Here is a 16,682-nt window from a genome sequence, read left to right as displayed (position 1 = left end):
GTCTCTAGTTTGAGAAACAAACGCCTCACAGGTCCCCAACTGGCATCTTCTTTATAGTACCCGCAAAACACCAGTGTCAACATCTATAGTGAATAGGCGGCTGCGGGATTCTGGGCTTCAGGGCAGAGTGGTAAAGAAAAAGCCATATCTGAGACTGGCCAATAAAAGAAAAAGATTAAGATGGGCAAAAGAACACAGACATTGGACAGAGGAAGACTGGAAAAAAAGTGTTGTGAACAGATGAATCCAAGTTTGAGGTGTTTGGATCACAAAGAAGAACGTTTGTGAGACGCAGAACAAACGGCTTGATTGGAGCCAATTTCATCCTACACAGGACAATGACACTAAACACACCTCCAAATTGTGCAAAAAATATTTAGAGCAGAAGCAAGCAGCTGATATTCTATCTGTAATGGAGTGGCCAGCGCAGTCACCAGATCTGAAACCAATTGAGCTGTTGTGGGAGCAGCTTGATCGAATGTACGCAAGAAGTGCCCATCCAACCAATCCAACTTTGGGAGCTGCTTCTGGAAGCGTGGGGTGCAATTTCTCCAGATTACCTCAACAAATTAACAGCTAGAATGTCAAAGGTCTGCAATGCTGTACTTGCTGCAAATAGAGGATCCTTTGACGAAAGCAAAGTTTGATGTAAAAAAAATCTTATTTCAAATACAAATCATTATTACTAACCTTGTCGATGTCTGGACTCTATTTTCTATTCATTTCACAACGTATTGTGGTGAGTAAGTGTGACTTTTCAGGAAAGCACAAAATTGTTTGGGTGACCCCAAACCCCATATATATATATATATATATATATTTATTTATTAGGGATGCACGATATAATCGGCCCCTATCGGTATCGGCCTGTATCGGCCTTAAAACTGAATATCGGACATCGGCCACCCCACCGATATTTAACCCAATATTTGATCAGCTTCTGAGTTTCTAAAGTTTAAAAAAAAATAATACCACTTCTTCTTCTTCCTTAAAAAACTTCTTTTTTACAGACTTAAAAACTTCTAAAGACAAGGGAAAAATATTGATACATTAAAATATCACAATATCTTCATATGCTGATATATTGCCATTTAAAAACACCATATCAATCTCTTTTACTAATGAAATATTGCTATATGTCATCGTTATGCTACGAAATCCCCCGAAAATTCACAACATTTTGCCATATTTTTATATGTTGATATATTAACGCAGTATCGATCTATTTTACTAACTAAATCTCACAAGAATTTGCAAAATATCACGAGAGTTTGTAACAGAACAATGAAATTTCACGAGATTTTGAAAGTAAAATAGATTGATACCGCGTTTTTAAAAATCAATTTGATATCAGCATATGAAAATATATTTTAGTATATTATTTTTCAAAGTGTCAGTAATGGATAATAAAACTGCTATTTTCAATGACTACTTATTTTTGTCCAGCTTTAACATCGGTATCGATATCAGTTATCGGCTACATACGTTTTAAAATATTGGCATATCGGATATTGGCCAAAATCCCAATATCGTGCATCCCTAATATATATATATATATATATATATATATAAAAATCCTTTGTTATTTCTACCATTGCTGTGTCCTGAATTCCCCGTTTTTCAGCCACTTTAGCATTTTCCCAAGACTCTAGCTTTTTCTCCGCCTCAAGCTTCTTTTCTGAACATACGGCTTTACAATCAACCGGAAACTGTTCCGGGCATATATATTAGGGATGGAACGGTTTATGAAAACCGTCCGAACCGTTCGGTTTGACTGTCTCGGTTTGATTTGCACGTGTTGCGTTCGGTTCATGCGCTGCTCCTTTTTCTTATAGGCAAAGCGTGTGCACTCCAGAGCAGAGGGTGGCGGTACTGCGACCAAAGCCAACCACCAGTAGTAAACAAGAAGAAGAAGAAGCGAAGCAGCTTAGCCGGGTGTAGCAGAAAAAAATCAGTTGTTGTGGAGAATTGTGTGGGTATGGCGAGTGGGAAAGAACAGGAGTTGGAAGACGCGCCAGCAGCACTTTATAGGTCTGCTGTATGGAACCACTTTGCATTTAGAGTGACCTACGATGACAGCAGAAAGAAAGTTGTGGATAAAGTGCAAAAGTGTGCAAGCATTGTGCAACACGTGTTGCTTATGCTAACAGCAACACAACCAACATGTCAGCTTAGAGATTTTCCTAACAATCAAAATATACCGAACCGAAAACCGTGACCACGAAACCGTGAACCGAACCGTGGATTTTGTGAAACGTTCCACCCCTAATTTATATTGTGATATAATATATATGACGAAATTGTTTTTATAAACTTTTTTTTATTTAAATAAAGCATTTTAAATGCCACAATCATATTTAATTCATTTTAATGCCAATTAAGGCCTTAATTTAAAAAGTTATAATTTAATGAATTTTTATTATTTTTATTGACCCGTGGAAACCCTGAGCAACATCTGAAATGCTTTGGAAGTACACATTCAAAATCCTAAAGCTAATTACAAAAATTACATTTGGGAAGCTACTGTTCCACCGCAAAGAACACGAAGAAATAACGTTTGAAATGCTAAAGTTATTAAACCAAATGAGGAAAAACTATCAGGTATCGATATTTTGTCAAAGAGGGGTGAGAGTATGGCTGCACAATACCGTAAATTCTCTAATATTGGCCTGTATTCCAATAGCGGCCGGGTCTCTAATAATGGCCGGTCTCGCTGTCAGAGGAGGTAAATAATGGCCGGTCTCTAATACAGGCCGGGGCTATAAACGTTTTTTCTGGGCATACCTCAACATTATACTTGTGGTAGTAAGTAACATACAAGTACCACAGCCCTGCGCAGCTGAACGACAAGCCCTGCTGCTGCCCGTCTGCGCGAGGAAGAGAACAGACACGCAGCAGAACAGGAGGAGCAGCGCGAGTGATGAGGAGAATAAAGGGAGAGATGAAGAGGAGGAGGAAACTGAGGAGGAGAATTAAACAGAATTGGAGGATTTTTATATTTTTTTTTTACTTCAAACCAAGCGAGACATGGTAACTGTACTTTTTCAATAAATGAACCTAGTGTTTTATAGGTTCAAATAGACACAAAATCTCATTTTTATTCATTCCACTGGTAGTCTGTTTTGCTCAAATAGCAATAGAGGCCTGTCTCTAATACTGGCCTCTATCCAATAAAGGCCTGGACCGCGATGCACTTGAGTGAAATAAAGGCCCGGGCCTATATTAGAGAATTTACGGTATATTAAACCATAATTGTCATAGCAAAAACAGCCTGTGTAATAAATAGGGATTTCCTGAACAGATATTAATATTGCTCTGATATAAGCCAAAAAATTTGTTTACAAATACTAAGGGTCTGCAAACTGGAGCTCGAGAACCACAAGTGGCTCTTTGGCTCCAGTAATATATCAAAGAGATTAACTATTATCCTATTTTTAGTTTTTCTTTTTAAAATTCTGTTCTGTGCTATGGTAAAAATAAGTATTGGATCCTACCTGGCAAATTTGGTCTAAAAGCACCCCTGCCACTCATAAAGCCACCATGATCACAACAAAAGCATTTGCTAACAGTAGGACTAGGAGTTACAGCGGCTACTTTATTCATTTAAGTTCAAATAAGACTTTGCAGGTGAGTGCAAAACAAGATGTTTCCTGTGCCCTAATTTATCATTTTATTTAATTGCAGAGGTTTTAAGTTTTAGAAGAAAGCTTTTGTAACCCATTGGTTAATAATAATTGGGCCAGTGGTTCTAATACCAACTGTTGTGTATAAACTACAAAAACTAGAGATCCACTGAAATAAAAATTCTTGTCTGAAACAAAAAAAAAATGTTTTAAATGAGGAAACCAAGGAGGAAAACGGAAACATTGAAAGAAATTGTGTCAAATATTAGAACCATAGCATTTTGGCTATGATGTGTATTAACCCTAACTAAGAATCAGTCCATTTCAATAAATCAATTGAAAAAGTATCAAAGCATTTATTCACCGCCTATATTTTGTCGTTATACCCTTTACCTTGCCGTTCTTGCCTTTTCAAACACGGCCTCAACAGATGGAGTGGGCATATTTGGTGTCAGTTTCCTTCTCCGGGTCGCATTGTTCTCATATTCAGAATGGTGAAGGTAACGTTTGGATTTCAATGGCATCATTTTATGCATAATGTTACTGCATGTGGCTGTGCTGTTACCTGTGATCCCTTTTCCTCTCTTCTAGCTTTGCTGTGTCGCAAAAAAACAAAGTTTCGGTCGTGCTGTAAAAGTATGTATGATCACTTACAGTTTTCCGTCTCCAATGCCTAATGTGGCACAATAGCGTTTTCAACTTTTGCATTTTTTGTAGCTATATTTAGCTCCTTTTCAGGCATTGCTGGAGATTTTTTCCTTGGTGATTTTTTTCTTTGTTAATAGATGTTGGTGACTACGTATAACAGCACCGAACTCTGTCCTCCTGAGTGACAGGCAACTGGATCCATAGCGCTCTCCTTCTCCCTCTGAAAGACAGGCTGCCTGCAAACAGCAGAAGCAGGGAACCAAACCGAATACATGCTGATACTCTGACTTTTAATGAGCATAATAGCCGTGGAAACTGTGTTTTTAAACACATTTAGCTTATTTGCACATAAACATGAGAAGAGCTGTGAGAATCTAAACCTTGCAGCAGTCAGACTGCTATCACCTCACAGAGGCATTTGGACACGGTTAAGCTCCGACAGCAGTTTCGTAAATAAAGCTTCCCCCTCAACGATGGTTACGTTTTAACTTTTAGAATTTCAACGGAAACATGTCGATACTCTGATTTTTAATCAATGAAACGGCGTCTTAAGTGCTGTGAAAACATGTGCGATTCTGCCATCGGCTCGCCAAGGCAGGTGAGCACAGAGTTGCCAACTAAGTGACTTTGTCGATACATCTAGTGACTTTTCAGATTTCTTTTTAAGTGAATAGGGACTAAATGTAACAACTATTTCCTATCTTAGTGAAGACATTGACAACACATGCAGGATAGCTGAGTTTAGTGTCTTCAGCAAGTAGTGAGTGCCTCCCTCTTCCATGTTCAGGTTAAAACAACCTTCAGGAACACCTGCAATTTTTTTTTATAAAGTTTATCTTGAGTTTTAAATGTAAATAGAGTGTTTTATCACGCTTGTCCCGCTAATGCTGATCCTAAAACATCCTGGTGAGAACCCTGCCAGGTAGGCTGGGTCCTTCGAAGATCTCAAAAGCAACGAAGGCTGGAGGTCATGTGAATTGGGACAGTCCAGCCTTCAGCAGCAGCCCCCCCGCCATGATGCAGCATTTAGTTGCCAAGCAACCGTGGCAGCATGAGGCAAAGACCTATTAACTTTAAACATGATCTTGCTCAACATAATTTTCTGATATGTTAATTATTTATCAGAGGAAAACTGAAATTTTAGAAAATCCCAATTGATATGGCATCGTCGACTAGTCTTACAGAAGAATAATTGTAATAAATGCCATATTACAAAGATAAAGGTAAAAGCGGCATAAATCATTATTTAGATAAAGATAAGGGTCCTTTATCTCATGTTTAATGGGAAATGACACCAAACAGGACATGTCTCCAGCATCTTGTTGTTGTTTTGAGGATTTTAAGTGGTGCTGTTAACAAGGTTTATAGATTCAAATCAGCTTGGATTCAACTCTTCCCTTGGCTTGACTTTGAGGACAACTTTATGTTCTGTACATATTGCAAAGGTCAAAAGCAGGCAGTTATTAAACCCCCATTTGTAAAAAGAAATTCTAATGAGACATGAATTATTACCTGGGTTAATAAAAAAAAAAAATGTTTTAAATGGTGCTATTCAAAAAACTGCATAGCTCCCATAAATTACCCCCAGATTCCACATACTCCGTCAGCGCTCCGCCCCGCTGACATACATCGTGCGGAGTGCTTGTCTTTCGTGTAAATAAATGAGAGCTGTTCCACATCCACCGCTACTCCTCCGCACGTCTCCGTCCACGTACGTCTTCTCCGTCCTTCACAGACAAAATACGGAGCCGAGTTATTTTTTGCTCCGCTCCGGTCCGGCTAGGTCAAGATCAGCTATTGCAATCGCACCAAACAGGAAAAAGAATATTCAGCAATTCCGGTTCGTCAAATTAAAATATAGTAGCAACAGATCGGTTACTAGAAATTATAGCATAATTCTTATATATTCAAAAACTTAACACCGTTTATTTAAATGATTGGATGCAAACTATTGGTTATTCACCAATGAAAGAGCAGATTTCTCATCTCCATCAAAATATTTATTTTATACCTGTAACTTCTTATTACAGGAATGAAAGAAGAGATGCTGAGTTTGGGGGTAGAGAACAAAGTTCATACAAAAAAAGGAGTTTTGAATGATCCTAGTTATCCCCGTTACAAAAATCTACAACATAAAAAAAAAAAAAAATATTATATATATATATATACATACATTTTTAATATGCCATATTAAATTAAGCGTTCACAGTGTTCATACAGGAATGAGTGACTCTAATTAAATGCTATTTTAATGCTATTAGAAATTATTTTAATGCCATCAACAAGTACCATGTACACAAGTTATTATTGTACATGAAATATGAAGGAGCTGTTAGAACAGTTCCATCTTGTATGTATGTAAACACACACACACACACATTTATATACGTGTATATATATATTCTCTAGCTTTTTCTCCGCCTCGAGCTTCCTTTCCGAACATACGGCTTTATGATCAGTTCCACGCAAATTAATCCCGATCTAATATATCTGACGAAATTGTTGTTATAAACATTTTTTATTAAAGAATTATAAATGCCACGATAAACTTATTTAATTAATTTGAGTGCCAATTAGGCCTTGATTTAAAAAAAAAAGATAAATTGTAATTATTTTTAATGATCTGTGGAAACCCTGGTTCATCGGGCGCATGCCCTCTACGATCTCCAAGGAACTCAGAGTGGAGCGGACGGGAGCCATGGCGGAGGCTGTAGGCTTTGCTTTGTGCAGGCGGTCTGGAGCACTGCGGGGCAGAACGGAGCGCTGACGGAGTATGTGGGATTTCGGGGTTAGGGTTCACTGTAAAAGAGCTAAACCTACAGACCTGGAGGGAACTACAAATTTCTACATCACCAAAGAGCAACCACAGAGATCACTATATATAAAACTCTGTAAAGCTAGTGATAGCAAGACAAAAGCTGCAAACATTAGAGCAACTAGGGTTGTCAAAAGTATCGCTACTCAAAAAAGTATCGATACTGAAACGTTGTATCCGGATACAATACTAATTTTCAAAAGTATCGATATAGCCATCTAAAGTGCAGAATAGTGGAAAATGCACTTTCAGAACACTGTGTGACTGAATAATTCTGTGCACTTTTCAGTTTCAGACTTTTTTTTGTAAGAGGTGCAGCGGCTGAGAATTATTTTTGTTTCTTAACCGGTTTGGCTAGTGTCATTGTTATGTGTGTAAAGCATAGCCAAGGAAGGAACACTTAGTTTTTTATCAAGCTTGCTTAATATTGTGCACAGCATACAACCTCAAAATCTTGTTCTTATTGTTTATTGTATTTTATTTATTGTATTTTTATTATTAATGAAAATTTCTGTTGAATTTTGGAGTCTTTGTTTTTATCCTTGTGGTATCGAAAATGGTATCGAGTATCGAATATTTTCCTTAGTATCGGTATCGAGGTCAAATGTTTAGTATCGTGACAACCCTAAGAGCAACTACTGCATACTTATTAGGGGTGGAACGGTTCATAAAATCCAAGGTTCGGTTCGATTCACGGTTTCGTGGTCACGGTTTTCGGTTCAGTATATGTTGATTGTTACACCGAAATCCCATAAAAATGTATGAAATTAATCCCCCAAAAAATAATAGATTGTAATTATTTTAAATGATCCACGGAAACCCTGGATCATTTCCGTATGTTTTGCTGCTTTGAATTTAATCATCTCACGCATGCTCTCTACGATCTCCAAGGGACTCAGAGGGGAGCCACAGTGGGGGCTGTAGGCTTTGCTTTGAGCAGCCGGTGCTCAGCGGGGCAGAGCGGGGGTTGCTGACGGAGTATGAGGGATTTCGGGGTTAGCATGACATGTTGGTCATGTTGCTGTTAGCATAAAGAAAACGTGTTGCACAATGCTTGCACACTGTTGCACTTTTATCCACAACTTTCTTTCCGCTGTCATCGTAGGTCACTCTAAATGCAAAGTGGTCCCATACAGCAGACCTATAAAGTGCTGCTGGCGCGTCTTCCAACTCCTGTTCTTTCCCACTCGCCATTCCAACACAATTCTCCACAACAACTGATTTTTTCTCTGCTACACCCGGCTACGCTGCTTCGCTTCTTCTTCTTCTTGTTTACTACTGGTGGTTGGCTTTGGTCGCAGTACCGCCACCTTCTGCTCTGGAGTGTAAACGCTTTGCCTATGAGAAAAAGGAGCAGCGCATGAACCGAACGAAACACACGCGAATCGAACCGAGACAGTCGAACCGAACGGTTCTGACGGTTTTCATAAATCGCCCCATCCCTAATACTTATGTAATGCATACCGTGAGCTGCACAGACCAACCATGTACTGTCCATCAAAGTTTTCACCTTCATAGTGGAGCGTACCATTTTCCAACATTTTTTATGGAAAATTCCTACAATTTCCATAGTTTCTGTCAATGGGAGCTAGTTAAGCATATAGAGCTGTTTGTTCACCCCACAGCCACCCAAAGCACACCTGTCAGTGTGCGGCTGTGACACCGTGCACCTTCGGGCCTACCGGCTTGGTGCAGATCAGTGTCACATAAAAAAAGTTCAGCTCTACAGTTGTCTGTGTGTCAAAGTCATGCAAGTAGTAAAACATCAAAGTGTTACAAATGAATAACACAGCTGTGTGTTTTTTTGGCTAAGGTCAGGATGGTCATCAATACAGTGAGAAGAAAGGGGTTTGTAAGTCTGATAAAACAAACCGGAGATACCGCACCCTGTCATGGAATTACTTATCCCGTGTCACCATTTCACAGATGTACCAAGCATGTCCTGTGATGTAAGGCTATTCTTCTCCTTGAACCCAGAGAAGAAAGACATCAATGCTGCATGTTGACAGTGTATCCGATAAAGTATTCACAGCATCGCACAGGAAAAAGATGCAATCAATACAATCTGGAATAAGGCAGTAATGTGGAAAAAGTGAAGCTGTGTGAATACTTTCCAGATGCAGTAAGTATTCAGGTTGCAAGACAAAAAGGTTCATTTCAACACTGTAACGGAACACTGTTATTGCAGATCACAGGTTTGACTAATATGGTGCAGCCCTGGTTTAGGGGCCTAACTGAATAAAATAAAAAGACCCCTTTCAAGTTTCTGCTAGTTTATAATTACATTTAAGTTCTGCCAGTGATTGAACACTCCAAGATGATGAAAGAGTTGGACAAAAACTCTGGATGTTGGCAAGTAAAAAGCAATGGATGTCTTTTCAAAATATTTCTATAACTCCCAGTGACTTCAAACTGTAACCCTTAAGGAAAATAACCACAGTCTGGAAGTATTTCTTATTCCCCAATTTTAGCTTTTGTTTTACTTTCTCATTTACAGACATTTATAAATTAACTTTGGTCCTTTTTTTCAGATTTTTCAGATTTTTACTGACCAGAAATGCCTGAATTTTTTTTGCATCATTACCACCCACGGCTACACCTCTGGCTATACTGAGAGAGGAAACAACGAAAATTAATCTTATAAAAAAAAAAAAAGGTAGTGAGTAACAAAATTATATATTAAACCAATTCTTTAAGCGTTTTCTCTCACAACAGCTGAAAGAACTTAGTAAAAGGATGCAGTTTTATGGCAAACTCCAATTTCCTTTTTTTTTTTGAACGCCCTAAACAACTGAGCCGTTCAGAAACTGTCGGCTCAGGACTGAAAACCTTTGTATTTTCAAAAGATTTACTGATCACTGATGGTTATAATCAAAGCACAAGACTGAGAGATTGAACTTTTCACTTTTTAAGCAAAGTTTAAAACATGATTGTAGTTATATTTTATATTTTTCCTCTCAAAAAGTGAATAATGAAGCCAATTCAATGAACTACCCTCAGTCCAAACAACGAGTGTTCTACTGACATCCATTCTAGGGGTTTGGATCTCATCCAGGAAGTCTAGATATGGAGAAAGAAACTGTGACCGTCATCAGGACAGTTTCCTTTACTACTTCAAGTTATCAGCTGGCTTCACGCCCTTCAAACATTTTATTTAAGTCAGAACTCTTTAGGAAAGTAATTGTAACAACCCCTTTTAGGTATTCTCCTTATTGAGAAAAAGATGATGTAGCAGATGGCTCAACTTGGGTTACATATCGATCCAATGGTAATATGACTCTATAGGGGTAGAGTTACACCGATCAGACTTGACTGCTTTTCTGTTTTTCTCTGACATCTGACCTGCACCGCTGTAAGACTGCAACACATTGTTATAAATATGCCTCAGTTCGCTTAATATAGAACTTGCTTTAAGACCAAAATAATAAAGTTTAAGAAAATAACTATTTTTATGCAAAATAATGGCTCTTTTTTCGATTATTTGCTTCAACAATTAATAATCATACCAAATGCTATTTGAGGAGAATAACCTTTTATAATTTTACATATATAGAGAAAAATGAACAAATATGTATTTCTGATGCATTTCATACAACACTATGTGCACAACGACAATGCAGCTGACTCTTTGGCTTTGTTCACACTGCAGCCTGAAATGACCCAAATTTTTGTGCCCATATGCGACCTGGATCTGATTTTGTCATATCAGTCTGAACAACACAGATCCGATTTTTTCCAATCCGACCCAGGCCACTTGGCTATGTGGTCCTGAATCCGATACGAACCTGAGCTTTTCAAATATGACCTGTGTCTGAACGGCCAGGTCCCATTCATCCGACTTGAACGCCATTAATACCCGACAAAGGTCACTGTTCTGGGTCTTGCTTTGAAGAAGCGGCAAGATAAACAACAACTATTGCAGACAATGGTGCGGAGAGTAGCATTTATGTTTAACCATCTTGAAAAGATTGTGTTTTTATGGTTGGGAAAGATCGCTAGATGAGCTCCGGCACCACCATCCATGTTTACTTCCGTAAACACAGAGCATGCTGGCCTGTGATGTCACTGCGTCCTCTACTGCGCATGCTGGACACCTGCGTTGTATGACTGCAGTTCACACAGGAGATCACATACAAGTCACATATATATGGAAATATGAACGGCAACACAAAAAAAAAAATGGATTTCACAAAAAATCGGAATTGAGCATCAAGGCCTGCAGTGTGAACATAACTGGCCTTTATGTATAATCCATTTTTCCATCACATCATGAGTATATAAAAAAAAACAGTTTGAGACAAAAACAACAACATTATGTGATATTTCAGCTTTATGTCCCAGTAGAAAATGAATTTATCTGAAAAGTTTGAAAACTATTAGAGGGGCTGTTGAGGTGGCAACCTATTTATCTGAAGGTAAACCAGACATCTTAAATCACGAGTGAGTCGTCTAGACAACATAGCACAAGATTATGAAACGGTTTGGTTGGGTCATTTTTGTGCGGTTTCAGTCATCCTTCCAAGGATTCTGTACCAATGATGCACATGTGGCACAGAATAGAATACAACTCAACTTGATTGTCATTACACTGTCACAAATACAAAGAAACAAATGTGTCACAGGGAGTCACTTAAGCTGCAGCACATATATAATGGTATTTTTTGACCAGTTTAAAAAGAAAATATGATAACCTGGCTTATCTGCTGGTCAAATTGTGTAATGTCAATTAGCTGTAATTAGAATATTTCCTTAAATCCTGTCTCCTTATGACACTGAAACAAAAGCTCAGCATTAAATAATGCAACTGAGGTTAAAGTAAATGATAAAAAAAAAAAAAAATGTCATAATCGTAATCATCTGTTGATCATCCAAAAAATAAATAAATAACTGATCAGTGCACCTCAAGTCAAAATAGTCAACCTGAATCGAAAGAATACAAGTTTGGGGATTAGACACAAAACATTTGGTTAAACTGAAGCCACACTAACAGAGTGACGCAGGGAGAGCCTGATTGTTCCCCAACAGAGTCATCATTCAAGCCACTCGCCTCTTTGGTTCAATGGAGAGAAATCAATGATTGCCTATAGGGATCCATCCAACACTGGGTGGAAATAACCAGGCCTTTCAGATGTGACTGAGGAAACTGTGCACACATTTCAAAAACAGCCAGACTGTAGCATCTACACACTCAGACTGTTAGACAATCCTAGAACCAGAGTACGGTTACTATAGCTAAAAATATGTTGTTGTTTTTTTGTTTACCAAAACACACAATTAAGAAGGAGTTATGAAGCCGAGGAGAGGTGCAGTGCTGCTTTGCAGAGAGGCTGCTGTCCTCAGCCTACACATTATGACCAATGTGTGCCCAGATTAACTGGAGTGTGACATGAATGCTTGGCTCACTGAAGCAGTGAAGTGAGGAAGCTAAAACCTTAGCTCACAATCTTTATAATCATTTCTCCTCGGCTACAATAAATGAGTAGGCAAATATAATAAAAACCCACAGAAAGCAAACAAACAACAATATTAAAAACTAAAAAGAGGCCCTTCCCTTCGTTATGACCTCACTTCCTTTGACATCACTGACTCGGGGGGGGGGGGGGATGGGCAGAGAGCAGCTAGCTAGTAAAGCAGATTTCTATACAGCTCTCCGCCTCTTAAAGCTTTACGCTAATGTCCGACCACCTGTTCACAATTTCTTATCCGATATAAAAGACTTTCTCCGAAACAAAGACACGGTGTTCCCCTTCTAAAGTAGCCGAGTGCTGCTGGCTAATCAGGCGGTTTCCAGTGGGGCAGGAACACAGCAAAACAGCTCCCGATTCCCTGGGACAATACAGGAGGATTCATTTCTCTTCACATACCTCTGAAGTGCATAAGAGCCACCGGCTGGAAAGGCCCGTTGGAATTGGGAGCATCCACAACCATCCTGTCTGAAGATTTATTGCATGTCAACATCAAAAGCCCAACCAGGAAGGCGATCCACTCAGGGCGAGAGGCCAACCTCCATTTTAGCACAAAAGCAGATCAGAAAATGAAGCTCTGCTGCTGCTGGAGGGAACTGGCTGGTTAGTGATGTAAGCAGCGGAGGCACGAGCTGATTGGCTGAGCTCGTACCGCTGTGGAGCAATAGAGGGGCAGACTGCTGTGGGTGAAGAGCAGTGATTGGACGAGGGAGCGGACAGGGGGCGGGGTCATGGTTCTCTTTGCTCCAATTTCTCCTCTCCGATTACTCCTCTCTGCCGCTGATCTAAGATCAGATTGGCTTAAATCGTTTCTACAGCTTTGCCATTAACAGGGTTTCAGCATAATCTGATTCAGGATAAGTAGTTGGATGGAACTGAGCGAGAACGCTTGGTTAAAAAGGCTGGATTTTCAAAGTTTTTTTTTTTGCTGCCGTGTTCAGTCATTTTTTTTTTTTTTTTATAAAAAGAAGCTGAGAAATTTCTTAGATTTTATGAAGAATAGATTGAACAAACTGAGCAGATGGAGGAACCGACACCATTATAAAAAAACGTTGCTTTATGGCCCATAAAGAAAGAATATTTATGGTTCAATACTCCATGAAATGTAACCTAAGTAAACATTCAATGATTTAAGGGTACACAGGTGTTTAAAAAAAAAATCTAAAAAAATCCTGGAATTTAAAGACTAAACAAAACAAACAAAAAAAAAAAACTACCAACTAACAAATTCATGCAGAAAAATTACTTTCCAAATCTAATTATCTCAACAAGCTAATTATAAAACCAAACCTTACAACAGGAAATGTATTCTATGTAAGGACAAGGTAACTATTGTTATAACTGGTTATTATCCACATATTAAATTACATATTGCTTCCATAATAGGGTTTAGTATTGTATAGTATAAATGATTTATCTGAACCATCTCTAATGTTGGAATATTTATACAATCATAATCACCTTTAATGAGTGTATATTAAGAATTGGGCACACAACTTTATATTTAAAAGGGGATTTCCAGTAAAAAGGGAAATTTATAATTACAGTTGCATATATGCCACCATGAGATTGAGTTCAATACCCCTTAGTAAGTAGCACTTGGGCCATGAGCTATATGTAGGTGACAAAAACAGTTTTTATCTCAATTGGTTGGTTTTCTGGCACAGATCACTTCCTTTCAGTTTGGATAAGGTCAGTGGTATGGGCAGGTAATTTCAAAAGCCTTATCTGCTTCATCCAAAACCAGTTTTGATTAGATTTTCAGAAGATTATCCTGTTGAAACCTGACCCAAATCATCATCAAAATAAAAGAAGCTGGGTTCAGAAGTTCAGGAGAACCCAGGGTCCTCCAAAGCTCAGGGCTGATATGAATCCAACACTGCAGGAAGACCAAGAAAGAAGCTCAGCCACTAAAACATAAAGGCAACTAAAACCCAGCTGTACACACAGACAAGCCCAGGGCCTTTTGGAAGAGATTTTATGGCCGGATGAGACAAAGACTGAGCTTTTTGGCCAGAATAATGAGAACAATGCTTGAAGCAATCAGGCTGAGGCCATCCCACTAATCAAACAACGCACTAATTCTGTATAATTATCAAACATGTTGGTGGTAGCATAATATTGACAGTCTGTTTTGCTCTCACTGGTCTCTATATCCTTCAATCTCAAACCAATGGTTGTGTCAGGACTCCTGTCTGTGCGATTGTGTTTGTGTGTTTGTCTCCCTTCCTCCACCAGGAGGTGCCTGGTTCTGGTCTGCCTCCTCACACACCTGCTGATGGTTTCCTCATTAAACGGAGTGTCTTAAGCTGCTGACTGCCACTACCTCGACGCCAGAGTGTTTGCCAGTTTTGGAAAGTCATCCTGCAAACTGGATTTTTCAGATTTTCTCTCCCATGAAGGATCAACTGAGCTACAAACTAAGCTGGGGTTCAAACAGGAGGTTTTGATCCACTTTCCCCAAGAGATCATTTGAGCTTCGCATTGAGAAAGGGATTCATCTCCACTACGACCCATTCAAGTTCCGCAGGAAATCTGAGTGGCAGTCAGTTTCTCCATTCACCTACTAACAACCGCATTCTGGGTAAACCCTATTCCGCCCTCCACCGAATCAGACAAACACTGGAACTACAGCATACATACTGGAGTCAAGGATTCAACAACTTCTCTGGAAACGTGAGTCAGCAACCAAATCCTCTTCTCCAAGTTCACAAGTCAAATTTCCCACTGATCCTGAACTAACCGCTGTGTCTTCCCCTCACTTTTCAGTTCCGGTTGAGCAGTTTTCAGAGCAACACTTCTCTCTGAATTGTCTCTTCAATAAAACCTGTTAAACCTTTCCCCTGGTCTCCCTGTTTGGTCTTCTGCGTTTGGGTCTGAACCTTAGTAAAATCATGACAGGTTAATGGTTACATTTAGACATAGAACGGTGTTACAACAGGACAATTTCCAAAACCAACCCAAATTGTTTTTGGGATGTATAGGACAGACTAACATCATGCTTAGAGAACTTTCCTGATCAGAACAGACTAATAAAGTATCATCTATCCTTCCTAAGAAAACAACCGATCCATCCAGAAGTATCATAGATGTTTGCTGATGGCTACAACTGTCTGCATCGTCTACAGGTTAGTTGTTTTAAACCTGTACGCATAATTTTGACCATCTGTTGCTTAAAGAAAAACAACAATATACATTTTTTTAAATTTGATCATCAAAACAATGACTGTGATCCCGGGTTCGATTCCCAGTCCTGGGTCTTTCTGCATTGAGTTTGCATGTTCTCCCTGTGCTTGTGTGGGTTCTCTATGGGTACTCCGGCTTCTGTGTGTTATGTGTGAGTGTTTGCGTGCACTTTTGTTTGTCTCTGTGTTGCCCTGCGACAGACTGGTGACCTGTCCAGAGTGTACCCTGCCTCTCGCCCGTAGACTGTCGGAGACAGGCACCGGCCCCATCGCGACTCTGAAAAGGACTAAGCAGGAGAAAATGGATAGATGTTTATTGCCTGATAATGACGCCCCAAACCACAAAGTTATAAGACATCAATGCCTATTTCAGACTTTAAATTCCAGTCTAGACAGCTTAAAAACACATCAAACATACAGTCTGATTTAAAACTAAATAAAGCCACAATCAGCCTCCTTCAGTGGTGGAAATAATGTAGTCTATATTTCGTGAGGGCTTTGTGACTCACCAACTGTTGATGGAATTTGAAGGGTTTTGTTATTGCAAGTGATGTTTACATGTTGAACAAAATTAGCTCATGAACAGGAAATGAAAGAGGGTGGAGGAAAATTTAATACACAACGACTCAGCGTAGGATAATGCTGCAGTGGCTCAAAGTAGTGTTATAACCTTTATCTAATCAGGGAAACCGAGCAATCAAGCATTGTCATTACATGCATGAGCCAGTCCAACTATGACCATGTAATGCTTATTAGTCTCCATAATTGTGACTGACAGAGTGTTTTAATCACCTCAAGACAGTTTCCATATAATACGTGAAGACACTGGATGATTTATCTGCTGGTCTTAAACGTAATAAAGTAGCTTTGTGTTTCATCATGTGATTCATCAGAGGACATACCGATACAGCACAAAACCACACTGACACCACAAGACTAACCAGGC

General features: G+C 39.1%; 1 protein-coding gene across 3 annotated transcripts in view; it reads right to left on the bottom strand.

The window, feature by feature from the left end:
• Positions 1-13,151, bottom strand: part of LOC107088070 (serine/threonine-protein phosphatase 2A 56 kDa regulatory subunit gamma isoform) — a 38,510-nt gene extending 25,359 nt beyond the window's left edge. The window contains exon 1 of one of the 3 annotated variants that reach the window (XM_015380003.1): positions 12,951-13,151. In XM_015380003.1, coding sequence (XP_015235489.1) covers positions 12,951-13,044 — 94 coding nt within the window. In that variant the 5' untranslated portion in view covers positions 13,045-13,151. The remainder of the gene's footprint in view (positions 1-12,950) is intronic. The other 2 variants (XM_015380006.1, XM_015380004.1) reach the window with 2 other exon arrangements.
• Between the last annotated feature and the right edge of the window lie 3,531 nt (positions 13,152-16,682).

The sequence above is a fragment of the Cyprinodon variegatus genome, unplaced genomic scaffold, assembly GCF_000732505.1.
Source record: "Cyprinodon variegatus isolate N-32 unplaced genomic scaffold, C_variegatus-1.0 Scaffold205, whole genome shotgun sequence".
Classification (NCBI taxonomy): Eukaryota; Metazoa; Chordata; class Actinopteri; order Cyprinodontiformes; family Cyprinodontidae; genus Cyprinodon; species Cyprinodon variegatus.
This window is presented reverse-complemented; position numbering and strand designations above follow the sequence as displayed.